This window comes from Rhipicephalus sanguineus, chromosome 9, assembly GCF_013339695.2.
Source record: "Rhipicephalus sanguineus isolate Rsan-2018 chromosome 9, BIME_Rsan_1.4, whole genome shotgun sequence".
NCBI lineage: Eukaryota > Metazoa > Arthropoda > Arachnida > Ixodida > Ixodidae > Rhipicephalus > Rhipicephalus sanguineus.
This window is the reverse complement of record NC_051184.2, coordinates 27,646,804-27,673,410: the sequence shown is the minus strand read 5'-3', so window position 1 is coordinate 27,673,410 and position 26,607 is coordinate 27,646,804. Positions and strand designations below refer to the sequence as shown.

The 26,607-nt window shown below is 45.5% G+C and overlaps 1 protein-coding gene across 2 annotated transcripts in view; it reads right to left on the bottom strand.

The window, feature by feature from the left end:
* The window catches only part of LOC119404846 (kinesin-like protein KIF2A), a 46,689-nt gene that overhangs the window by 3,564 nt on the left and 16,518 nt on the right, over positions 1–26,607 (bottom strand). Inside the window, exons 2-19 of one of the 2 annotated variants that reach the window (XM_049419030.1) lie at positions 23,248–23,342; positions 21,978–22,050; positions 21,029–21,057; positions 19,984–20,152; positions 19,538–19,805; positions 18,732–18,835; positions 15,096–15,258; positions 13,110–13,200; positions 12,282–12,345; positions 12,106–12,197; positions 11,070–11,212; positions 10,557–10,631; positions 9,857–9,992; positions 8,960–9,070; positions 6,108–6,175; positions 5,372–5,489; positions 5,125–5,226; positions 2,365–2,437 (exon numbers count right to left, since the gene is read on the bottom strand). In XM_049419030.1, coding sequence (XP_049274987.1) covers positions 2,365–2,437; positions 5,125–5,226; positions 5,372–5,489; positions 6,108–6,175; positions 8,960–9,070; positions 9,857–9,992; positions 10,557–10,631; positions 11,070–11,212; positions 12,106–12,197; positions 12,282–12,345; positions 13,110–13,200; positions 15,096–15,258; positions 18,732–18,835; positions 19,538–19,805; positions 19,984–20,152; positions 21,029–21,057; positions 21,978–22,050; positions 23,248–23,342 — 1,974 coding nt within the window. The remainder of the gene's footprint in view (positions 1–2,364; positions 2,438–5,124; positions 5,227–5,371; positions 5,490–6,107; positions 6,176–8,959; positions 9,071–9,856; positions 9,993–10,556; positions 10,632–11,069; positions 11,213–12,105; positions 12,198–12,281; positions 12,346–13,109; positions 13,201–15,095; positions 15,259–18,731; positions 18,836–19,537; positions 19,806–19,983; positions 20,153–21,028; positions 21,058–21,977; positions 22,051–23,247; positions 23,343–26,607) is intronic. The other variant, XM_037671528.2, reaches the window with a different exon arrangement.

Genomic DNA, 26,607 nt, shown 5'->3' with positions numbered 1-26,607 from the left:
AAATACAGTGATGCTACTGAGGACTTCTGATTTGGAGCAATTTTTGGAGCAGCAAAATTTCCGTTTTGGAGCACTTTGGAGCAGCAAAATTTTCATCTTGGAGCACTTTGGAGCAAATAATTTTGCATCTAGAAATATTTCGATTCATTGCAAATCTCATTAAAAAATCATCTCAGGAGCATAGGCGTGCGCACAGGGGGGGGCGGCATCCCCCCCTAATCACCTAAGAGGGGGGGGCGCAAAACTTGCCCCGTACATTGACCCTTGTGATAGCAATTATATGGACACTCCCGGTGGATTTTTGCCGTCGCCGTTGCCGTAATTTTCCGTATAAAGTCCAAATTAATGACATCACCACGCGCATTCTAGCCGCGGGTAAAAGCTCGCGAGCGCTGGCGACGAACGCGGCTGAAGCGGAGATTAAACTAGCCGGCCGTCTGTCTCCGCCGCCCGGACAGCGCATGAGGTAACATCTTCCCGCGTGCGTGCCTGCCGTCGATTGCTCATCAAACAGAGAAGAAACGCCCCGCCCGCCTTTCGTAAGGAGCATGAAGGGACGCCAGGGGAGCGGAAGGGGGGGGGGGGCATCGTTCGAAGGGCGCAGTCGCTTGCGCTCGCGCTATCTCGAGGCATCAGGAGACGGCTCGTAAACTTGCTGTGCTCTCAACGCTTACTTCGCGTTTAGAGAACTCAGAGCAAGAAAACGCTTCGGTTCCTGGAGGGCCATATTCCCTTAAACTAGCGTTTTGTTGAGTTACGCGAGATCGGATCCAAAAGAGTTAGCTGCTAGTCTTACTTCGTTTCACAATACAAATTTTTGGTATCGCATTCATTTCTTCGCTCTTAAGCGAAACTTAGTTTTTTTAACCGTTAGCTATTGACCCACGAAAGCAAGGGGCGGACGTGTAACATGGCGTAGCCGCTTCACTGTGGGCCGTCAGCGACGGGCCCGCTAATGACAGCTGCGCATTTGCGGCTGCTCCGACCAGGAGATATGATTTTACTGAGATGACATTTTTAAAAAAGCAAGCAAAAAAAATCGAATTGGAACCCTAGCACGGGAGCTCGAAAGGGCAGGGCCTTTTAGGGGGTATTTACCGCAGAGTAATTACAAACTAAGACGTGCTGGCGGAAGGAATTACGAAAAAGCTGTTCTGGATGAAGATCCATGGATAAAGTATATCTGAGGAAAAGTGCCAACGCGTTTCCACCGTTCGCGTGCTCTTCCATAAACGCGAAGCAAGGAAAATTCGATATTGTCCCATATATCTACTGCGAGCGATCCCACATTTCATTCCGCGATGTCCGGAAACAGAAGTGACAGACATTTTAGCGGCACTCATGTAGTTATTACAGAACACTGCTTTCCTTATGTGCCGTGCGACGCTTGAAACGAGCTATCAGCAGCGTTTCTGGAACAGACGACGTCCGCCGATGAATCGTCGTCGCACTTTCTCGCTACCGATAGGCCTAGACGTCACGAGCCTCTGCGGAGAGCGCGTTTTGCTGTCGAGCCGACTTACAGAACAAGCTGCGTCGGCACCGTGCATGGCATCGTGGCTTACTCGGAACGCACGCTCGAGCGCTATTTATTCAGCGGAATAATTCTTGGTCCATGATTGCGACTTTATTGGCAGCCCCAAGATCAAGCTGCACATGTTCTGAAGCGCCGGCGGTGCGACTGCCGGTGATAGACGCCCCCAAACCCGAGACTTTGGCGCAGTTTGGCGCAAATTTCGTCGATATTATCAGGATGGCGCAGTAAATACAATTTGGCGCACTTTGGCGCAGTTGGCGCAGGAGTGGAATCACTGCAAATAGCCATCAGAGTACAAACAGTGGTTAATGCTTGGTATCTTGCTTGGTGCCACGTGCCAAAAACTGCGAACAGAATTCACATGATTACGTACACGTAGTCACGAGTGCGTGATGTATGTCTGTAGCAAAGAATATGCAAAGTCATGAAAGGTGCAAAACATGGAACGGTCACTCTGGAGCAACTTCACTAGGCTGCACTTCCAAAACTCAACAAATCACGTGACCCAAGCACGCAGGATAACTGTGCACAACCCTTCTCACTTGGCTTATTAACGTAAGACCTTGGAAAATGCAACAACGGCGGTGACAAGAGCATGCCTTTATTGCCTGCGAAATTGCCCATTGCAGTCATACGCGTAATATGCTTTTGCGTAATATGCTGGTGCAGGTGAACTGCGGCTCCCTTTAATAGCAGCCTGCTTACTCCAGGCTTGATTGTCTACGTAAGCTGGTAACATGTTTTACCGCAAAGCTTGCATTCATTCGTGGTACATGCAATGAAGACATTACCAACAACGGAAGATCCATAATAACGGGAACGCTTACGGTCAAGGTCGTAGTCTACTTCATTGGTCATGGTGAGGAGGTCCATGTCCTGGTGCACCCATTGTTGGCTGGCCTGAGAATTGATATAAAAAGGACACCGTTTCATGCTAATTTTTAGGGGTGTGCGAATATTCGAAATTTCGAATATTTTTCGAATAGTGTTTGCTATTCGATTCGATTCGCACTGAAATTTTACTATTCGAACTATTCGAACTTCCCAAAGACAAATGCAGTCAACGTCCAGTTGAAAGTGACCCCTTCAGATTTTCAATATGCTTCACCTCATTACACTCTCGTATTGCGGCAAAGCTGCCTTTCAAGCTCCGTTACGGTCGAACTTAGCCAAGATACAAAGAGTGGTCCCTAGATTTTCAATATGCTTCACCTCATCACACCCCCGTATTGCGGCAAAGCTGCCTTTCAAGCTCCGCTACGGTCGCAAATGTATTAACTCAAGAAAACGCTGGTTCCAATATGGAGATGAAAGATGTGGCAGAGTTGGGGGCTCAATTAATGCTGTTTTGGACCTGAAATTTGGGCAGGAAGTCTGAAAAATCGGACGCTGAAGCTTTTTAGCATCCAAAATTTCAGATGTTCTTATATATCGACGTCTACGAGGCAGATTTGGAACTCCGGACTTGAAGGGAGCACACCCTTGACCACCACATTAGTTGCGCTTCCACAGAAGTTGAAAGAGGAGGAGAGGCTGAGGAAATGGCATCTTTGCCTATCACGTGTAAAGTGTTGTCGGCAACACTTTGGTTGCACCAAATCATGTACATAAATACAATTCGGCCTCTACATTGCCTCATTCTTGATAAGAAAGACAACTATGAAATATGACCCCACCAGTGCTTCATCTACCTCGCGAAAAGAAACACTTTCATGTTGCTATCTCACAAGAACATACTTAGGGATTCTCTGCAACTTTTTCTGTAATTTCACTTCGAATTATTCGAAAAATGTTTGAGAAATATTCGAAAATTATTCGAAATTATTCGATTCGATTCGCACTCAATCTTTATTATTCCAATTCGCTTCGCACCCAAAATTTTGCTATTCGCACAGCTCTACTAATTTTCATTTAACAGCCAACCATTAAATAGCTATTGTCAGTTATAGGCTGCTTCAGGACAGCGCTTTCAAAAGCCAAGCCAAGGAAACAGTAACGGCATGTTGTACTTGCAACACATTACAGTAGAACCCCGCCGATACGTTTTTGAAGGGACCGTAAGAAATAAATGTAAGAGACGGGAAACGCAAGAGCCGAAAAAACAGGAAAAACGTCAAAATATTTAGTGGTACAGAATTTTATTTCAATGCTTCCGAGCAGAACGAAAATTGGCGCGCTCAGCCGCGATCTAGTCGACGGATAGAAAAGCGGCGCTGGGGACGGCCTCATCCATAGAAATGTAATCAACGTATGCGATTTTTTTTAACACCAATAGCTGTAGGCATGAAAGAACTAAGCACACGCAATCACAACCAGCGCGGCGAGTCCGACCGCGAACCGCGCGCACGGCCATACGAGCTCTAACCAGCTCGAACTCCTCCCGTCCTCCCACAAATAACGATGATGAGTCTACGCCAACGCGATGGCAGAAGTGAATGCCAATCTCAAAGGCCTTGCTTTCGCGGGCAATTACGTCATAGACGCCATGTTTGTGCAATCCAAATCTCAAAGGCTATGCTTTTGTTAATAATAAATGCCAATCTCGAAGGCCTTGCTTTCGCGAGCAACTACGTCATAGACGCCATCTTTGCAATGCGAATCTCGAAGGCGATGCTTTTGTTTGCATCAATCGAAAGATCCTGTTGCTTGCGCCTCTAATGCGGCTAATGTTACGGTCAAACCAGGAAAAACTGCGAGAAAATGCACCATGGCCGCTCTCTTCGGTAGTCACTTGGTCGGCTTCGAGCACACTTCGCGACGTATCATACAGGAACGGTCAGACAGTTACGACGTAACAGCGGGGTTCCCAATACATTGTATCCTATGGGAGCTATGCCGGGACCGGCGGAAAACGACGTAACAGCCGGGAAAACGCAGCAGTGAGGAACGTAACAGCGGGGTTCTACTGATAGGTTTGAATGAAGTTATGAAATTAGTAGTCTCGTAATTGAAAACGGCGCTAACGTAAAGAGTTTCATTTTCCTAAATCAAGCTCTATGGAGCGCGCACCGATTCCAGCAGCTTTGTGCCTGGACACTTGCGATACAGACTAGTTTTAATCAGTGTCTGGTTATGCTGATCTAGCAGTTTTCAACGATGTTAACACATTACGGCGTTTTAGAACAGGGTACGTAAAGCTTTGCTTTAGCATTTGTTGCCACTGTGCATTTGTCGTACTCTATCCTCTTGCAGGCCCCTGCTAAGACAAAGAGCGGGCGACCGCAACAAACGCCATCTTCGCGTACGCTATTCTGAAACTGCCTCTTGATGCTCGCTAGCAAATGCAACAGCGCAGGGCAAACCGACATCTGTAATAAAAGGTTTCCTAGCGTTTCAATAAGCAGCTTCTTTTATAGTTATTTGTATACTACATACCTGTACAGTTGCAAAACAACAAATTTTTAAAAAATTTTACAACTTCAATTGTAGTAGGATTTGACTGTACCTCCACATACATGCTTGGCACTGAACACTTTAGGCTATGAGCATTAACTATGCAATGCTAGAGTTTAAGATGCTACCTAGTTTGACAACCATGTCCTTGGTAGGATAATGTACGACGAAGGTGGCAAATGGAACACACGTACCTCAACGACGGTTTTGTGGAGATCCAGAATTTCTTCTTCCATCTCTTGTAGGTGGGAGATTGCTTCGTGGAATGTGTACATGTCACCGGACATCTCGACATCCTGCAAGATAGATTGGAGGGAAGAGTTAACACGAGCCGGAATTTTCAAACCGTCAAAATGAGCTTTGAGAGCAAGTAAGGCTTAGCCCTGCAGTGTAAATTTTGGCATCGCAAGCTTTACTGAACAGTAAAGAAAAGCAGCTCACATCGGAGGCCCTCAGAAGAGCGAGGTTGTCGTCCTCTTCACTTTCTGGAGCCATCTCCTCGTCCTCATTCGATGCAGGCTTCAGCTCTGGGCTGTCCTCAACACCGAGCTCCTTCACTCTACAAAGGCCAGCAAGAAGCACGGCTTAGAAATGACATTTCGTGGGCAAGTTAGTGCAATCTTGAAAACACGACTTTTTGGGTACTAAAACAACACGGCAAGGAAACGCACACACAGAGCACCATTAGAAATCTCACCAACGTTTCTAGCCCTGAAGAGCGCTCAAATAATTGTACACAAACTAGCCTGCTGACCCACCATAACCAAGTTGAGATGGTTACTGAGGTGGCTGAACATACAGCAGTAATCATACTGTATACTAGTATTCATTAATATGAGAAAGGGATTTGACTAATTAGGCAGGTCTGGACAGATGTGATGAAGGTCGTGTTCTCATGCGACTTAATTGCAGCCAAGTTGGACTGTAATAAAGGCAATCCAGCCTTGACTTCCTTGTGTCGCATGCAACCGATATGCACCTCTGGTATTCCAATACCGAATGCTACGCTGTGCACATTGCCAGGAATGACAGTTGGTGAATAGTGGTTGTTGCCATGAATTTAGCAAAGCAAGTTGTTACATCATGCCAACCTTTGTGAAAGCAAGGACAAGAAACCTTTGATGCATTACGGTCTGCAACTGCTATCTGCAAGCGTTTTAAGAAAACATTTTCATACCTGTCTGCATAGCGCAGTGTGTTGAGGGAGTGCTCGCAAGAACTCAGGCCTGGAGAGATCATTGCAATCTGGAAACAACCAAGGAAAAATGTCCACGCTAGTTGTACGACTTGCTAACAGGGATTCTCGCAGGTATTCACAGTCTGGTTGCAATAAACTTGCGCTCAACTTTCTGGTAGCGACAGCACATAAAGCATTAAGGGGGGACGTGGCTTTCGATACCAACTTTCTTATTTCTTCATGGATTTTGATGAAAATTGGCACACTTATTTGAAATGTTGTTTTAAGGCTACTGTAGAAATTTCATGAATATATCTTTACAACTTTTTGATTTACAATATATTTCACCTTCTGCTCTTGTTCCGAGTCTGACTCGCTTAAAAAATGCGATAGGAAACTCGTTCAAAGTGCTATGCATTCTAAGATGTCTGATTGCGGGCGTGACATTCTTAGATTTTTTTATTTGCAACAAAATTTTTTTTAGTTTTCCTTTTTCATGAGGTGACTGCGCAACAGGCATCGAGGCTTTGTGCAACTCGTCAAATAGCTAATTATCAAAACGCCATACTGAAAAAGCAAGAATGTCACGCCCTGAACTGTGCTTCAAGGAATATAGAACAAAAAACGGAACTGAAATAGACCCAGCGGTCAGTGAGAAATCAGCGGAACAAGCGAAGCAGGAAGCAAGAAAAGTCGTTTTGAGAAAACGGCTTTTAAAGTTGTACCAACGATATTACTTCATCAAAAGGCACTGGGGTCGTAATCTTTTGAGTCCTTCGTAATGTGCACTTTCTTGAGTGCCCTGTCTTTAGTTTGAGGTGCCTTGCTTCTCTAAAACACAAGAAGATTGCGATCTTTAAGGTGTTTTATAATGTTGGACCTCCTGCACATGTGGCCTTTCATCGGTTGTGCCTTTGTTTTCTTTCTTTTTTCTTAAAATCCTTTTCTGATATACAAAGAACATGTAGCATGAATTTTAAACGAAGTTATGAAGTGGTGTAATAGACATGACAAAAAACAAGATATTGTAATTCAAGTAGGTCATGTACTATGATGATTTGCCAGCTTTCTTGTATTCATGCTCTCATTAACATAATTAACAGTCTTGATTGCAATTGATCATTGAATCATTTTTATAGGATACTAAAAGCGGCTCTCATCATGGCAACCTATCACTTCCTCCTAAATAACAGGCAGTTATGGCCAAGACATTGGTGGAATAGGAATTCCTTAGCAGTTTATTCAAGACGCGAACTGGGCAGATATGAATTCATCTCCCTGTTTCACTCGTCAAGCTAATTTGTAAACCTCGCCTGCGATGCGCTTCATCATTCACCCGGTCGCGGACACGGTTTTCTGCAAGGCTTTTATTTTTTTCAGATGATTCATGAGCGCTTACGGCGATACCACGCACGGCTCCAAGCGCGCCTAAATTGCATCAACAGTGCTTTATTTCACCTCTAAGTGCTCGGCCGCATAGTCCGGGAAGACAGCACGCGATGTGCTGGGTGGCGGCATTCGGTGACGATGCGCAATATGCCTAGGTGCGGCGACGAAAAATAGGCGCGCAACGTGTTTGGCCTCGCATTGCGGGACGCCGACGCGCGCCCGCTGCGCGACGAGCTTGGCCGTGGGGTCCGCTGCCGATGCGTAAAATGACCATCCGCTGTACCGAGAAGCCGGCGGGGGAAGCGCTTCGTTCCTTGCGAAGAAGCACACTGCCGCGAGTCCGCTAACGCGTTGCTCTTGCCCGCAAAGTTCGAGGTTCGTCTCGCGTGCCGACGCCGTGAGCGGAGTTAGGCCTAGTGACGACTCCGAGCAGTAGACGCGCCGGCCGCGGTGCCCGATGTTTCAAAGTACTTAATGCGTAGTCGCGAGTACAAAGAGTCGTCCTGCGATCATCTTCGTCACGACATCCGAAGTGCGCATAAGCAGAACCTCCAACCACGGATCCGACGAGTCAACGCTAGAGAGTCGGTCCGAGACGCGCGTTTGCGATGTTCGCTACGAGTGCGGCGCGCCATCATAATCCCACCGAGCTTCCGCTAGTAGCTCCAAACTAAAACGTAGTTCTTGTTCAAAGTTATCGTCGAGCCGTGAACACAGAGCGATTGCGAACACGCAACGAAGTAGCGCGACTTCCGACAGCCGTGAGCTCGAGACGCACGAGCTGCAGACGACGATCTCCCGGAGCGAGCATCGGACCAATGGCGAGGCTCGCTGGGGCAACATGGCGGACGCGGCCAATCGGAGGGCTCGAAACGACCTTCGAACATTTGCTTTTTGTGCGCTTGTTTTCGAAGGGAGGAGCCAGCTGCGGCGGGGAATTTGAAGACGGAGAAATGCGCTTTCCGATGAGCCCAAGATATCGGCGCCCGGTGGCGTCGTTGCGAAGCTATGATTTTTTGAAAATCAGTGTTTTTTTTGCGATTTCCCCAATAATTTTCGCCACCTCGGCAGGCGCAACAATTTTTTTATAGCACTTCTACGCGGTTTTCGGTGAAGATATTTTGGAATCGGATATAAAAAGGGCTACAGAAACTGAAAATGTGATTTTCAAAAAATCGATTTTTTTGCCATTTTTCGCGATACGAAAGCCGCGTCCCCCCTTAAATGCACATACCAAACCAAAGCTACCTACGCAAGTTAGCTCCAGTGGAGTAAATGATTCTTGATTTAGAACACAGCACCAAGATAGCAGCCTGGATGCTAAGCACTAAGAGACTTTTTTATATGCTTTTACGAAATTATCAGATAGCAACAGATTTTTTACAAGGTGGTTTCTATGTGGGGCATGTAATGTGCTGAATGGTACTGAACAGACGTAGCACAAGGAATAGAAATGCGCCTACCATGCAGGTCCGAGAGTTCTCGCCAATGAAGGAATCCCTGAGGACCTGTGTCAGCTTGCTGGCCCGGAACGGAAGGTGGGCACCACGACGACCCAATGCCCTGATGCATTCCTGAAGGGTAAAGAAAAAATTGGATGCTGGTTACAGCCAAGTCTTCAAAAACACGCCAAGCCTGTGCAGAACACTCTGTACTGCGAAAGCTGGAAGAACGGCCTTTCTAGAGCCAGTTGTAAACTCTTGGGGCAACTACTGCAAGTACAGCTGCAAGGTACTCTCTAATCGTAAATCAATTTTGCAAAATAAGACAGTACCCACTATGCCGTTATTAGTCATTCTGCAGAGAAGCAAAGTACCCGCTACACATCTGTAAGGCAACATGTGCACTTTTCTTGATGCTGTGGCCGACTAGTTATGGCTGAGCTTTTCTTAATGGGTGACAAGCTATAAACAACCCACTCGTTACGCACTTAGCTTTGTGATGCCCAATATTTTACTCTTCTACCACACTATATTGCATCTGTTAACACGATTCCTTGCCTGACACAAAGTCTGTATAGGGTCTTCTTGTGTTAGTGTTTCACGCACCAGCACCTCTCTGTGGCTCTACTACCATGCAGAGGGTGGCCTAGAGAAGTGTGCAGGGAAGGTCCCTTTGTGAGCAGCTGCACAGGTCAAAAGTATGCATGGCACGTGGAATGCTTTTATTAATTGTTTAGTGCAGTTAAAGCCATGCTTTGCAGGCTTATTCAACTGTGTACAAGGACGCACAAAGGAGAAACACTTGTAGAAACAGAAATTTGCCGGGGCAAGCATTAGAGTAAGGTTGCTTTGGATGCTCAGGTGCTATTTTGGTAGAACGGATTTTAAAGAGCAATGCATGCAACGAGTTGTAGCCACCTTGAGGGCAAGCAGGCTCTTGTTGATCTCTGCGCCTTCCATCCTCGTCTGTCGGTTGGCGCTCGACGTGTCCGCACCCCGCTCGTTCCCGGCCAGGTCAATGAGGGAGAACTTGCCATGCAGGCGGCTGGACTTCCTGCAAGGGCGCAAACAGTTCAGATGTACAGCAACAAGTGTGAACCTTGCCTTTGGCAAATGTACACACTATGCGCTGCAGCAGCTGTCTGCAAAGCCAGCACCTTTTACAGCTTTGTAAAACTTTGCACCTCGGACTTTTAAATGAGTAACACTGAGAAGTGATGGCAGTTCAGTCTTTAACTGTGCACTGCACTCGTCACATTTAACCGAATTTACATTTGGTCCCTGAAGCATTTTAAAAGGAAGCGTTAGGCCTGCCTCCAGCTCAGTCGAATTACAACAGCTGAATCGGGGTGGGGGGGGTGGGGGTGAGATGAGGAGAGAAGTAGAGGGTGGCGACAAGATTCTCCTTTCCCCTTTTAGGCAGTGGTAGCAGAAGTAACCTGGTAAAAGAGGTGAAGGACAGACAATGAACAGAGGGGGAGGGATCTTAAAAAGGTTACTGTAGCTTAATGCAATGAAACGCTGCAGTCAGTCTTAAAATGCGCAGCCTTTGCTTAGTGGCAATACGACGAAACTGTAACAGAGCTCCTTTAACTTAAAAATGCTTCATTTTTCTTACCGTTGCCTCAGGATGATCTGGAACACTGCATGAGATCGTGAAGAGTTCTGGTTGGCTGATGTCTGCCCCGATGTTCTGCAATGAAGAATGAACACAAGTCAGCCTAACATTAGAAGCAAAGGGAGACTATTCCTCTAGTGTAAACAAAATGCAAGCTTGTGATCATCCTCACCAAGTAGCCCGCAGTTTAATTTAGGCTGCAAAGAGCACCAAGCGGACGGTAGAAACTGAATGTTACAAGCAAAGCAAACTGCTTAAGCTGTCTAAAGGAGTGTAAACCTTGTAAATATTGATGTAATGCATATTGATGTAATGCTATTGATGTAATGCTTGATGAAATATTGATGAAATATTGATGCTTGATGAAATGCTGATGAAATATTGATGTAATGCTACAAGTAATGCATATGTAATTCATCCGCATGATAGATGACAAATTGAAGCAAGTTGCTCTGGTAGAGGTCATTTTTGTAGAAAACTGCGCACAGCAACAGCTACCGCTCGTCGACACACCTGACACTGTTCCCATGCTGAATAAGCTTGAGGACCTCTTCAACGGAGTCCACTTCCCTCTCCACAAGGCCAACGACCTGCACCTGCTGCCTGCCGTCTTCCAGCACACGAAGCTTTGCCTTGGCGTTGAGCAAGTCAAACACCTGAAAGAGGGTCCGAGGCAGGTGCCGTGAACCAACGCTGCAGGTCACAACTACACCATCACCATTACTGAAAAAACTACACAGTTGAAACAATGAGCACAAGACTTCATATGCCTACAGTTACCTTCGTTACAGAACATTTCCTAGAAAATCAGTTCTGCGTTACTGAGAGCAATGACTGATGCAATGGTATTGCAATATGGTGAATGACCTCTTGCTTAGGAAAGCAGGCAGCAATGAAAAAAAAAACTGCAGTGGACCCGGTCTTGTGATAAAGTGTACCCTCCTTGCATATCATGTGCATAATGTATTGACCAATAGGGTTCAGCGTCCCAAAGTGACTGTGGCTGCAAGAGACGCCATAGTGGAGAGCTCCGAATAATTGCTACCAGCTGGGGTTGCGCATGATCAAGTGCCTTATTGTACATCGAAGAATATGCAATGTTATTCCTGACAAGTGCACAGTTTGATCAGATGCCTCCTTTAATGTAATGTTGCCAACAGTTTTCAAAAAACTTCAGCGCTCTTAGTAGCAGTGAACCCACAAATATGTTTGGCAAACACGTACAGGCTAAACTGTCACTGTCAAAAATACCAGAAAGGTTTACGTCACTGCAAGGATCCGCAAAAGGCAACTGGAAAAAAATGAAGGCAGCTTCGCGACAGGGTTGCTAAGCCTGAAGGAAGTGCGGAGCTGGGCAGCCATCCGTTTCTATTTCTTTATCTTGCTCTTTTGAATTTTCTTCCTATTTTTCCCCTTTCCTTTTCTCTCTTTCTCGCTTGCCTCCCCTTTTTCTATTTTTATACGTGGTTTTGCCTGTGTTACGCCAAGCGACGGCAGTATACAACAGGCCAGGCCCCTAAAGTGCTCTGCACTTACAAGCCACACTCACCTTCCCGCTGTATATTTCAAAGAAGCTTGACGAGACCACCAAATCTTCATTCTTATACTTGAGAGACTTCAGCAGCTTAAACACGTCCTTGGCTGTGAAGAAATTGCAAAACCATTCAGGACTTGCAGAAGCATTAGAACAATTGGGCAAAAAGGAAAACGAAGAGGGATGCATACTTGCTAGCGCATAGATGCCTTTCGAGCAATCTTGCGTCTTCCCGGAGAAATCTCCGCCCATAGTCTGCGAAAGAATGTCACATCAGCTGCGTTGCATGACCGGCCTACCCACGAAAAATAAAGGCAAAACTTTTAATCCTAGCAGAAAATTCGTCCATTCCAACTACATCTTTCATTTAACCCGACGATTCCCACAACTCTAGCTATTCCTTGCGACATGAAGTCTTGGGTGTCTCAGAGAACCCTTCACTACTAAGGACCCAAAAGGATAGCATCATGGCATGTTGCAAACTGAACAAAATATTTCAGGGGCGGACCACAGCATATGTGAAGCTGGAGACTGCGAAGTTTATCCGGGAGCTCCGTTCAACATTGATACCGGTGACTTCCCAGTGCATCTGACAGAAAGTCAAGGCAGTGTGCCTTTGCACTTACAAGAGCACAATTCAAAGGCTCTGTCATGGTTGCAACATCTTACAAAGCACTTCAGCGCACCCCCCCCCCCCCTTTTTTAAAGGACTTCCATGTGGAACCAGTGTGCAAACACATGTACGGTAAATAAATAGCATGGCCAATACGCAGCATTTGAAATTTCATTTGTTTCAAGGTAAGGACGCCCTCAGATACTAGCGATGTCATACCCTTTTTTTCTTCCAATTTTCAGCACTTCCAGGTGGGCAGCTCCACCTATGTTCCAGTTTTTACAGCAAGCCCTGCTCAGGGTGGTGTTGGGCCTATGTTTGTCGCATGATCATCTCATGACCACAAAAACTAAGCTGGCTGCACACATCAAATCAATGGAGGATTCGCTAGATGAACACTACTTACATGTGTTTTGCCGCTGCCCGTCTGTCCGTAGGCGAAGCAAGTCGCCATGCCTCCGTCAAATATGGTCTGTACAAGGGGCCGTGCGGTGTACCTAGAACAAGCACAATGTGTTCGTTTTGTTGGTATTCTCTGGACACGAAATGCGCGACAATGGAGTTGAAATTCTTTGAAAAGAATCTGAATTAAGACATTTCATTTCAGGTACAGAGATCAACTTTTGTTTAAAGATACCCATGTTGGAACAGCAACTTTAACAGCGAAAACTTTAACAGAATCAACATTTTCCCCCTGACGCACTCTAACGAGATTAACATTACGGAGGCTATTCATTCAAAAAAAAAAAATGACACCGACTGAAGCCATGTTTAATACAACTCATCACGCCATGGAAAGCAAGGTACTCCAACTGTGCTTTCAGCATTTGTGTGGCTTGGATAGTCTATTTCAGTGTAGTCTTGCATCTTTTCACACAAGACTCAACAATGCACTACAGTGAAACCTCTGTGATACGATCACAGCTCATTCGAATTTCGGGTTGATACGAATTATTCGTTGGTCCCGGCCAAGGCCCATTGGCGTGCAATGTAATGGATCACTGTTGTTGCGAACCGATTTTACCCAGCGACGTTTGATACGAACGTACGCTACCGCCCAGGTACGAAGAGGTGCTGTCCGCGCTGTCGCGGAAGACGCGCCAAGCACGTGCGAGCGCGGGAACGCAAACATGGGCATGCGCGCCGCATTGCCAAATCTTCAGAATCATGATTTAATAAGAACACTTTTTTTTGCGATCAGAATTAACCTGCAGAGACGCGTCACGGCCTCCGAGATTGTGTGCGCGAATCATTGAGGCTCTTATGTGCCTCCGTGTGCCTTCGCGTTTAAATTACAGAAGACATTAGCGCCATGCTTTTTTTTACAACGCGTCGACGCGGGCTACTGTCGTTGTACTGTGTTTACACGTGCCTGCCTCGTGCATCTGACATCCTATGAAAGGTGGACGAGGACAGAAAGAAGGCGATGACGGTTTTGGCGATGGAATCAGGCCTCACAACGTCAACATGCGCCACCGTTGAGGTCACACTTGTGCGGACACAGCCGTAAATCTCCCAAAAAACATCCCCAACACCTCCGCGATAACAAAATCATAACACAGGACAGTAGTTGTATAATTTTGTGGCGTTGATTCATCGCGTCAAAGTGCTTCTTTTGCGACTTTACTCTGGTGCCATGGAAAAAAAGAATACTAAAATTTGGAAGGGGCTACTGCTGTCGCGGGTCACAGCGCACCTGGTTCATTAATTAAATACGTGCATATGGGCCGTATATTTACGAGTGCTGGTATGATTGCCGACATCTAAAAACTTAACTGACAAACATTCAGGGTTCTTCCTGACGTTGCTGCGGCCCTTAAGAACAATAAGTGAAAATGCACGCCAGTTTTCTTTTGTTTCATGCTCATTTTCCACGCTTTCTCGTGATACGAATTTCGGACGATACGAATATTTTTGGTGGTCCCGTGGGATTCGTATCACCGAGGTTTCACTGTACTAGCAACAGACATTTTAATTAGGAAAAGTGAGCTAGTAGCAAGTCGTTCTGCTTTTTTTTTTATTTTGTGTAGCTTTCTTTATTTGTCCAACTTTCCATGAGACTGGAGAATGAAACAGCATGACAAGGACACCAAAGAAACGTATGCCACAGGACAAGCACTGTCCTTGTGCCGTTTCATTCACCGCTCCGTTATGTACCAACTAGCCCTCGTCAAGTTGTTACTAATGCAACTTTCCATTGTGTTGGATAGCTCAGTGCCATGAAAGCTATAAAGTCAGCCCGACTTTATACAAACGGCGGAAAATTAAGTCAGTGCAGCTAACAAGGGAGCTAAAAAGCTACAAACACACACACAAAGCAAAGGTTCTCAGCACACCAGTCGTACAACCACAAAGCATCAGCACAACGACAAGGCAATTGCAAGAGACTTACTTGTACACAAGCTCATTGTTCGCCGTCTCATCAAAGGCGTAATCGAAACGAAACGTCGAATTTTCCAGGAACTTCGTGAGGTCGACCTTCAGCTTTGGTTCGTGGACTACGATGAGATCCCTGTTGGGCACAGTGATGACGTCCACTTCCTTTCGATTTACCTCTGCAAATTTGTATGAAATTCATATTAAATTGAAATCAAATTCTAGGGTTTTACAGGCCAGCACAACAATACAATCACAAGGTGCACCCATGGATCGTGAGGTGCACCCAGGGTTCTTTCACATTTAATTAAATTCAAGTACATGGGAGGTTTTCAGTTTCATCATAATATGGACACCATGACCGGGAATTGCACCCACATCCTCGAGCTCAAAAGCTCAATACCTTAACCACCAAGGTGCACCAGCGAGCTTCAGTACGACACCAACACCCATTATAACCGTGATGGGACCACAGTAGGAGCCTACAGAATGGACCAGATTGAAACTCCGTACATGCAAACTTCTGCATTTTGATTCCAGCGTAACAAGTTGCTTACTTACGAAAGAACTGCACATTCTGCACGAGGATGTCGCAACTTTGATCTGTCTGGCACACAAGCACGTACTACGCGACACTCCTTAATGTCTACAAACTGGCAGTCAATGCCACCAAGCAGGGCTGGGCAAAGATACTTTGAAATTGTATCGCGATACGATACAAGATACTCAGGCAAGAAGTATTGAAGATACAGATACAAGATACTGCCGCAAAAATTGTATCCGATACGATACTTGGCAATTGTATCTTAAAATAATTCGATACATTCTCAAATTTGTTATTATAGATCCATATAATGTAGCAGCAAACGCCTATGCACGAAAATGTCTGCTTGAAAATGTCTGAACTGTGACCTATTTTGTTTCACTTGAATGAAATGTCAGTTGGTATCTCAAAAGTTTTTGCCCTTCTTCCTCAAAGTACATCAGTTCCCTTCCAAAACAGCTTATTGGGGTTTGTTTTAGCTTCTTCACATGACAACTCTTTGTACACTTCGCTGACAGCGGTACTTGCTTTGCACATCTTGTCGACCATCTAGCAGGTTGCCATATAATCACAATAACTTCAATAAGAAGCCTTCGCACGACGGCGCAAATACCGGTGTGGACTTATACCTTGTCCGTAAAAGACAGCTTGCACAATACCGTATATCCGAACAGGTGTACAGCAGCAACAACGCTGGTAGCGACATTTTTCTTTCTTTTTTTTCTTTGGAGGGGGGGGGGGGGGCGCATGGCGTATACTAGGGGTTTGAGAACTTTCGCTAGCGGCCCGGCCCGCACACATGACCGTCTTCGTCTCATTTGTTTTTATTTTCTAAATAAGTATGTTCGTGAGCTGCACAGACATGACTGGTCTCAAGCATTCCTTTCGTGAGGAACATGTGGTCAAAATGTGCTGAAACATAACCGTGGAACAAAAACTATATTTCAGAATCCGCGTCCAAATATCAGTCATTCTGTACATCGGTATCGATGTTTTTCGAATTATGACTCCAAGTCCCCTTCGAAAATGGCCTATATATGAGATATGGGAAAGGCTTCCTTTCAAACGTAATTTTGTTCACTCTCTCCCACCATCTTCACTGTCCCGGCCCTTGCAACTAAATTTCGCGACTGCGGCCCGCTGGCTATAAGCTCAGTTTGAGACCCCTGGTGTATACGTAGATGATGTAAAACCGCAATGAATTTTCATATTCTACTTATCTGCCGGCGTAAAGGATTCTTTGTTGATATACTCACCGACGTGCAATCTTTTTAGCAATTTTTCTTCAACGAGAACATGTGCAACACAGAAACGTCTCAGACGTATTGTATAGTTCCACAAAACGTCGCAGGACACCGCCGCTATTCGCGCTATTGCCACTTATAGCTCCCATTACGTGACGATTAGTAATGCGAAAAATATTTAAGAAAGCCTAAAACAGGAAAACTAATATAAGTAAAATAGAGAGGTGGTTGTGTATCAAACATTCACATTGAATGAGTACAGAAACACAATACAGACGGCGCCCTGAATAGCTATGAGTATGAAGCATTGCCAACTTACCTGTTGATACAATAGATCATTCAGTGCCTATGGAAAATTGCCTGAAACGGCTCGTTGGGACGCTCATGAGCAAAACGGAGCATTCAGTAAAACAACTTTTCTCGAATCCCCTTCCTAACATCTTTAAGATGGCTCCTAATGATTTCCAATATTATAATGCACACTCAATTTCGCTATTTTCCTAAGCGGTAAGCAGAATGTCTTGTACTGTTTACTCAAGGTACGCCCACATAATTATATAATTGTTTTCAAAATCGCCTTGGCAACGTGTAACTGTGTAAACAGTAGTGGAAATAAAGAAGACAGTCAGAAGAATAAAGCAGAGATCTTATTTTGGGAGCGCGTTACAAAAGACATACTGCAGTGACCAGACCGGAAAAACAGTGCAGAGACTCAGGTAATGTAAGGGATGCAAAATGACAGCTAAGAAAGCACTTGTGGTAATAATCAAATTAGGATTTCATAAATTCTTTGAGTAAATGTAGCAAGAAGTGGAAAATACGGTACGCCAAGATATTTACTGTTAAGTAAACGCTTGCTCTTTTAGATCTAGCATCAGTACCAGTGGTGCTAACGTTGTTACATTCTTATTTGCATATAAGTTAATTCATGGCATGCAAGTCAAACTTACATCCACGAGGTCCTTCAAATCGCTGATATGTAAAATCCACGCGACGCAAAGGAACCCCATTCTTGCACGCATCACATTTCGTTATGGAGCAAGACGCAAGACGCAAGAGAATCTTCAATAACGACACTGTAGCAACATCAGAGTTTGCGCGATAGACGCGGCGCAGGACAGTGGCTAAGCGCAAGTGTCGCGGCATTGGCGCAACTAAAAAGAAAAGAAATCGAACAAACGAAAGATGTGTGGGCTGGGCGTAGACGTCCGCGCGCTTGTCTTTCTCATCTTCTGCCCTCACTGGGGTACTCTGGCGGAAAAATAAAATTGTGTCACTGCCCTAAGACTTATTCAGATGGCTTAGTGGCATACCAGCTTGAGAAGCGGAGACTGGCCAGCGATTATTGTTTCGCACGGTTGTGTTACGATAGAAGTATCTTGTATCTTAAGATACACGATACATTATCGAATGTATCGGAAATACAGATACAGATGCTGGTATTTACAGAAGTATCGCGATACAGATACAAGATACCCAAGGAGTATCTAAGATAGTATCTAAGATACATGTATCTTCGATACTGCCCAGCACTGCCACCAAGCATAGAGTTGCGCATGGTTGTAGTGTAATTCAACATGTGTAGCATTTTTGTCTTTCTACTCTGACGCAGAAAAGAGTACTTAGCTATACAACGAGTTTCACTACAAGCAGGCAAATGAAAGGACTCCTCAACAGACTGAAAGGCAACTATGGTAAAAAGCTTATTCAGACCACAACAAAACTGCTTCCATTGCCCGCGAGATCAAGAGACAAAGATCCTGCAAAAGGACTAATCCGGCAGCAAGTCACCGCTTTTCTTTAGCGTCAGCTGCAGAAAAGCTTGACCCGATACAAATTTGTCTGTGTGCTCGAAGGATCGTACCTTTTTTATTTAACGGCCTCTTGCGCACAGCCACACAAATCTGGTGCACTTCAGATGGATCACTCATGGATAGAGGCCTGAAGTCCAGTGTCGACCTGTACTCTCTGCAAAAGAAGTGGGAAAAAAGGCAAGGTTCAGATTTAATGTTTAGGGAACTAAGAGCTCCAGGTTAATATGAACTTTGCAGCCATGTTATCGATTTTTAAGGAACCAGAAGAAAAATGGCTTGGCTGCCATGTTTCCGACACCACCTATACTTTCCTACATAATCAAATTGCAAAGCCACAGAAAATGAAGCAAGAAGGATGACCGGAATCCATTAATTATCTATACACTCCCACGGGCACTACACTCTTAAAAAATGTCGGCCCCCCCCACAGAACCGCAGCACACCTGCCCTTTAGCGGTGAAAGCTGTGAAGCTGGTTTCCGCTCTAACGATAAGTACGTTTGCTTGGCTAATGTAAATACCATGCATATAAGGGGTTAAAGGCCTGTCGTTACTACTTGAAACATTACATTTGCCTGAGAATCGACTCCAGAATCCCTGATGAATTTCACCAGGACTTTGAAGTTTCAGACCTAAAACCAGTGACACAAATGTGTCTGTATGGGACAAAAAAATCTGAAACGCTCGAGAAGTGCTTGACGTCAAGAAAATGAGTATGTGCTACTGGATGGAGCACTTATGCGATTTGCTCTGCGGGAGGAACAGTGATGGCTGTGGCCATAGCAGACATTTTTTTGTGGGTGTAACTGAGTATATAGCAAGTTTTGCAGGGACCAAAGCTGTGGCTGCATGTATACCTGATCATGGAAAGAAACTCCCAGTTGGGATTTCCCGGGTCGACGTTCATTCGCTCCCGCTTCTCCTCAATCTGGCTGAGCTGCCGCGCCCTCCGCTCCTCACGCTGTTTCTTGATTCGGTCCACTTCTTTGACCACATTGGTGCGCCGCCGGTTGGCAGCGCTGAGGTCGGACGCGCTGCCGCTGGGCGCGACCAGTGCCCGCGGAGGTTGCTGCTGTTGGGACTGCCTTGTAGTGACCGAGTTCATCGGCACGTCTTTCTCTGCCACTGCAAGAGTGAAATTTGTTACCTCTGCTGCATGCACATCCCAACAGCCTGCACAGCTATGCTGATAGTGTTAGCTTAAGCCTTCACTGCTACAAGCCTAAACGTAAAGAAGGGAAACACATGCACACGCAAAAAAAAAAAGCGGGGGTATTTGCACAGGTTGAAAATTAGTACTCACATGTGGAAATTATGTTGCTAGATTTGGTTGTGGGAAGTGGTGCGGGTGGGGGCCCCATGGCGCGGTCGTGACCGTTCTGCTGGTGCAGTGCCGGCCTAGCGAGGCTTCGCCGGTCCTGGATTGTACCAGACTTTGCCGACGCCAGGGGCACTTGCGTATGCCTTGGGAGCTGCGCACAGTGAATGGCCAAAATTAAGAAATGAAGAGCAGTCCAGAGTCATGGTATTGGTGCACTGGGAAGCCTTGGTATTGAATGATCACACCCCGTGTCACACTAGAGACTTGCAATTTAAGCTATTATATTTCGAAATTCCACTGCGCACAACCACAATACCAGGGATTCACAATAGAAGGGACTTCATAATGGTAGACTACAGAACAACCAGTTTGCTAATGTGCACAGAAATCACGTACATGAGGACATTTGCACCTTACGCGTACATGCGAAATGCACTTATGCATACGCATGTATACGAACATACTATACGTGCACTTATATGATCTGATTTTAGTGCAGAGAAACTGATTTCTTAACTTCGTGCTTCTGTACGTACTTGTTTTTTCGACCTTGAAAACATTCAGCAATTTTTGCATGCCCCAAGCAAGATCCTCTGGTTGCTACAAACTGAATGTTTCAAATGCAACAAACATTCAAATCTGCCCAGGATTTGTCTCAAAAGTAATTGCATTTTTGATATATTCAGACAGGGATCAAAGGCAATAACCTTACGGAGTGTCCTTATGAACTGTTCATTTTGCTTTTATTTCACGAGCAATTGAGGTCGTCCCCAAATCCAATATTGCACCCTTTCATGCTTCCATTAAAGTTCCGATACTCCACCAAGTGAATAATACCCGTTGATGTCGCTGGGACTAAACTCACTTAGCACTGGTAATTGTTTAACTTCGATGCAGTTTGCAATTATCAAGTTTATAGGGAGACATGGTCGAGAATCTCGCGTAATGTCTCAATATGAAGATTGCACATTATGACGAGATATTGACTACAGCAATGTTAGATTAAAAAAAAAAACTGTTTGCTTACGCGGCTTGGCAGTTCACGTAGGTCATGCACTTGCTGGAATAGAAACGCAACTCTTGAGTTAAGAGAAAAAGAAAAAAGGCTGAAGGCCTAGGATTCTTCAAAGCAAGCCATGTCAGTGCAATGGTACATTAACAGCAAGTGAGCAATGAAAGCCTTGAAGGTGCTGTTCACTCGTTATACAAGCACTGCTGGCATCAACAAATCGTGGTCTTCAAATGAATGCAAAGCAGGACTTCTTGAATCTCACGAGTTCATTGTGGAAGAAACTGCGCTAACGGAGGCGCTAAACCACTGCAACATGATAGCACCGTATATGTGAAAGTTTTCAGGCGTGTGCTATGCATGCAATAGTAGAGGGGGAGACTTTATTCGAAAAACAAGATCTTTGCCAGCGTCTACATACCGCTGGCATGCTACTCTGTATAGGGATGGTGAACGGTATTAAAAGATTCCCGAAGAGAGGGAAGAAAATAATTCAAAAGAGAGAATACAAACAAATATGAAATGCGCAAGTGAACATCATACAAATGTTTACAACTAGGACGTCGGGTAAGTTAAGGCTCTTCTAAGAGAAATAATCATGAAAGCTTTCCAACTAGGCCAATTTCCGACAGCTAATTGAATAGCAACTAAAACTCGTTGCCGTTTCACAGGTCCGGGCACCAGGCCTAATATGCTGGGCCAGCGTTCACAAATTGTTGCAAATCATGTCCATTTGTCGCCCATTTGTCGCATTCAAGTAATGTAGTACTCGCACGCTACTAGCGCAAACATAACATGCATGCGAGTGGCAGTTATGCAAAAGCATGCACATTTCCACATTGCATTCAATTTTTGTCCACCAGGTTATCTGCAATTCAATATCTGTCTATATTACCTTTTGGTTGTTTGCCAACGGAAATGACAGGTTAATTTCTACACCATTCACGAAAACGTAAGTGTTGAGGACTTGCCTTTTTCACGGAATTCCGGTTCACGTCCTGGAGTCCCGGGTTCAGCGCAAAGACTGTGCTGAACTCGAGCTGAAAGTGAAAAAAAAATAAAAATAAAAGTTTGGTACAATAAAGACGAAGACTGTTGCAAGGCGTGTTGATGCAGATCAGAATACTATGTAGCAGTGCTCTCTGTGAACTGTACCAGGGCAATGTTATCTACATCTTTTCGCCATCCATTTGAAGTGGTAGCAAGGGCCAAATGCAGGCAATGAGCTGCGGGCGAATTGAAATCTTGTATCTAATGTAACCCCGTCTCACTTCCGTGAACAGAGTACTGCTGCACACAACTACAGTGCTGAATATACTGGCATGTCTGACAACGTGTTCAATGTGCTGCATTTAAGGACAAAAGAGTGCCATATGTGTTTGTTGCAATGCTCGAAGGTAATAATTTACTCTCACTGTTTTGTAAAATTGAATTGATAGCTAAGGAAACACGAAGAACAAGGCATGAATGATTATGCATTAAATGAAAAATTTCATTACATTAGAGCACTCTGTAGATATCAACATGCACAAAGGATCTTCCAACCACATTTAACATGATGTAATGAAGTAGGCAGCATCACAAAAAGAAAAAAAAAAAACAACTTGTAAAATCGCAACATGTTCAGTGCACTTTGTTATCAATTAAGAATGAAGCATGTCACTAACCATAATTTGAATAAAGTTACAAGATCTATGTGAACCACGTAAATTATTTTGAACATTGTCATCGACCTGCTTCATTTCTGATGAAGATTTTACCTTATTCAAGAGTACCTGTTGAACTGTATCAACCCTTTGAGGCTTCGTGCACATTCGTATACACAACTTGTTTTTGCTAGTTGTGTCTACTAATGGCTAAGAAAGAGCAAGCCACATTGAGGTTTTGATGAATTCAACATACTCCTGCGTAATAAATCTGTCTTCCTGTCTTCAATTAACTTGATCTTGCAGTGTACTGTTGAACATGGTAGTGCCTTCAGCAAAGTGATCATACACAAGTTGCTCGATGTGCCAATATCTGTGAGCCATGTCAAAAGTGAAATTTTTCTTAAACAAGATTGCTATAAAGCACATAAATCAACACATTGTGACATTTTTGTTGCAAGAGAATATGAAGTGCCCTGGAACAACGCTGTGTAAACTTGACACATTCACAAACAGTCCTAGGTCGTGCCTGAAAGGGTTTTAAGAGCCTAATGCAGTAGAGCTACCACGCAGGGAGCACTGTTGACTCACCTCCTTGCCCTTGGTCTCCCCCTTCTCGTACCACTCCGCCACTATGACCTGCTTGTCCTGGTCCATGCTGACCACTGTGGCCGAGTGAATGCGCCCTGCAAGCACAGACCGAGGGAAGGCAGATTAAGAACGGGAGTCTACACAGATCTGGTGCTTCACAAATTACACAAAGCACTCGAGCTCAATATTACACTGTGCACTCAAGCTTTTGTACCTTTGAAAACTGCCTTGAACACATCAACTTATGTGGCATACAGCAATACTATGCACTGTAGGAATAGAGATTTAGTTCTAGACACAGCATAAAAGTAGAAGCAAGCTTGGTACGGCAGGAGCCGATTGTTTCAGTGACACTGTCGTTATAACGGGGAGGGGGAGTGGGTGGGCTTGCTGAAATTAGAAGTCAAATGAAGAAATCTTACTTTGGCTAAAGTAATGTAGAGCCAGTAGTAAAACACCACTGAGGAGATATTTCTAACCTGTAGGGGTGATAATGGCACAGTTTTTGTTAGCCACCTTCAAGCCGCACCTAAGCAGAAGATGCCAGCACCTTGGCATTTGTCGCTGTGACGTAGGGGAGGAGCAGCACATTCTAATTGTGGAAGCTGTTCGGCTACAACTACTCTAAATCACTTGCACACCTCCGAAGCCATGCTTTTCCTCACTTTCAGAACTTGCCTCCCCTCGCCCCGCCCAGGCCACAAACCTTAGCAGCCCCAATTATCGGCTGTACTTTCCTGCAAACATTTAGTACACCGCTGGAATGAACCTTTAACATGAAATAAACTGACACGTGACTCGAGAAGTCTCAGCATTATTGTGCGTGCCCCCTCTCAAAGACTTTCTTCAGAGCGATTTCAGAGTCTCTTGAAGAAAAAGTTCAGGAAAGTTGGCAGCAGGCCCGTAGCCAGGAATGTTTTTCGGGGGGAGGGGGCACTTTCTGAAAACCTTGACTATTTGAGAAAAACACCTATTTTCATGATTTATTTTTGGTAAAAACACATACTTCACCAAAATTTCGGAGGGGGGGCCGGGCCCCTAGGGTTTCAGGGCACCCCGCGATATTTTCTTAGCGCTGCATACTCCCTTCTCCCCCGCATTACGGGAAAATATGAGTTTTTTTAGGAATCCTGTATGCACTCGCAATTTTTATGTAGATATTACAGTGAAAATAACTACTAACCCTTCTCTTTTTTTTTTTTACAGCATAACAAGACCACCACTCCTCCCCCTTACAACACCAACCGAAGAATATTTCTGGCTACGCCACTGACGACGGTACACGTAATTCAAGAACTTTCCAACCAATGCCACGAAATCCGCCCCTACAAACGACCGCCTTCGAGATTTTCACAAAGCGCCACCAACCGATGACAGAATTGTCCTTCAAGGCGGGACCGCGGCGGCCCTTTCCGTCAAGTTTTCATTGTGCGTCCCGCCGAGAATACGCGCGCTACCGCGTCACGTCACGCAAGCGCGGTGGCGTGCGAGGCAAATATACATCTGCGACAAAGAAGCAAACGTTAACTAAGAAAATGAAACAACTAATGTAAACTGTTCCTTGCGCAACGCTGCCTCGGCGGGCGTTAAGACACGCCGCGGTGGGCAGCACTATAACCGCGCAGTGCACCGAGCGCTTACGAGGCGGGAAGAAGTCGAAACCATGGAACAACCTACAACAAACTTACGCAACTCCTGAACGTTAATCATCAGCGGAGGGCTGAACACGCTAGCACACATCCCTCCGCTCTCATGACCCGAGTGGAGTGACGTCACCGCAGTAATAATAAACGGTTTAAAATAGCGTACGCAGGTAGCGCCCTAGAGGGTGTTGGTACGATACGTTATTGTGGGTACCCAGGAGGATAGCGCATGACGCATGCGCAGTGGCGACGAATGCTAACGCAAAGCCTTGCGTACGCTATTCTAAGACTGCCGAATGATTGCTGGGGATTTACGTGCCAAAACCGCAATATGATAGAGGCGTGCCGCAGTGGGGGTTCACCGGAATAGTTTCGACCGCACGGAGTTTTTTTTAACGTGCACTGAAACGCGGCCGCCGTGGCTGGGAATCGAACGCCGTGTCCTCGAGCAACACCGAGCTACAACTGTAGTACCACAGCGGATTGTCACGTCACAGCAGAAAATCTCCATGTGCACTATGCACTATACCAACGTGCCAATGAGATTGAAGTGCTGTTCGGTGGTCATCATTCCACGTTTCTGAAGGGTCTTTTTTTTTTTCTGTTCACTGTTGTATCACCGCCCTATCAAGCCCAGCAAATAAAATAAGCAACTGTGTTTACCAGCCTCCGGAACACGCAACACGCGTCGATAATTCTGGGAAACAGAAACCGCGCTACACATGAATCACCGCGAGCGTTGGCGGTTTTGCTGCGCAGCAACTAGGCAGCAGTTATGCAAGCGAAACCTGCAAGAAATGAATGGCGACACTCAATGAACATGCACTTCGAGTGTGTGCTGTTCGAAGCAACTTATAAAAGCATCTCGCTTCTTCAAACGTTGGCTCTAACGTCATCTGCTGGCTGCCTAAATGACGCCGAAGCGAGCTGCAGCTTTCCGCGTACTGCACAGTATTAAGAGACACCGTACGCGTGGCGACGAAAGAACAGAAAGACGAGTGAACGAAAGGGGGCTTTTGCCGTCGAGTCAAGCTGCCCACGTGGCTCGGACTCGAGCGAGACACCGTCGAGCGCCCCAGCGAGGTGCGCGCCGTCCGTTCCGCCAGACACTGTCGTCATCTCGCTAATGAGCCCGACGCTGCGAGAGGCATTGTTAATGGCCGGCAGCGCTAATAAGTTATAACTTCCGCTACCCTCCTCCCCACTCTCTGTCGACCGCATTACGCCCCTAGGGACGCGACGAAGACTGCGTCGGGGAGGGTAAACAAAACACGAGAAGTGATTGCAAGGTCGAACGCCGAGCAGTAAAGTGAGCCGTTATATGGCGTAATAATGACGTGCGAAAACACAGAAACCCGTGAATACAGCTAGACTGAACATTACCACGTCAAGTGCGAACACGTTTCATTGGCAGCGTCGAACAACACGTGAGCCCCCCAACCCCCAATTCAGTACCAAATTAAAAAACTTCACAGGGTCCCTTTTGCATCCGCGTAAGACGACTCGAACACGAAAGCCACCTTTTTTCTTCCTCTGAGTCGATGTATTCGGAACTGGCAAGCAACAGTTTTTTGCGCGGACCGCAGAAGACTGACATGCGGGAAGCGCATTATCTCCCAACCTGGCAACAATACAGGCCAACGAACCATTGAGTGGAGTTCAAGGTTTCTAAAAGCCAGGCGTGTATACACGACTTCGCTTGCTTCGCGGCAATTTC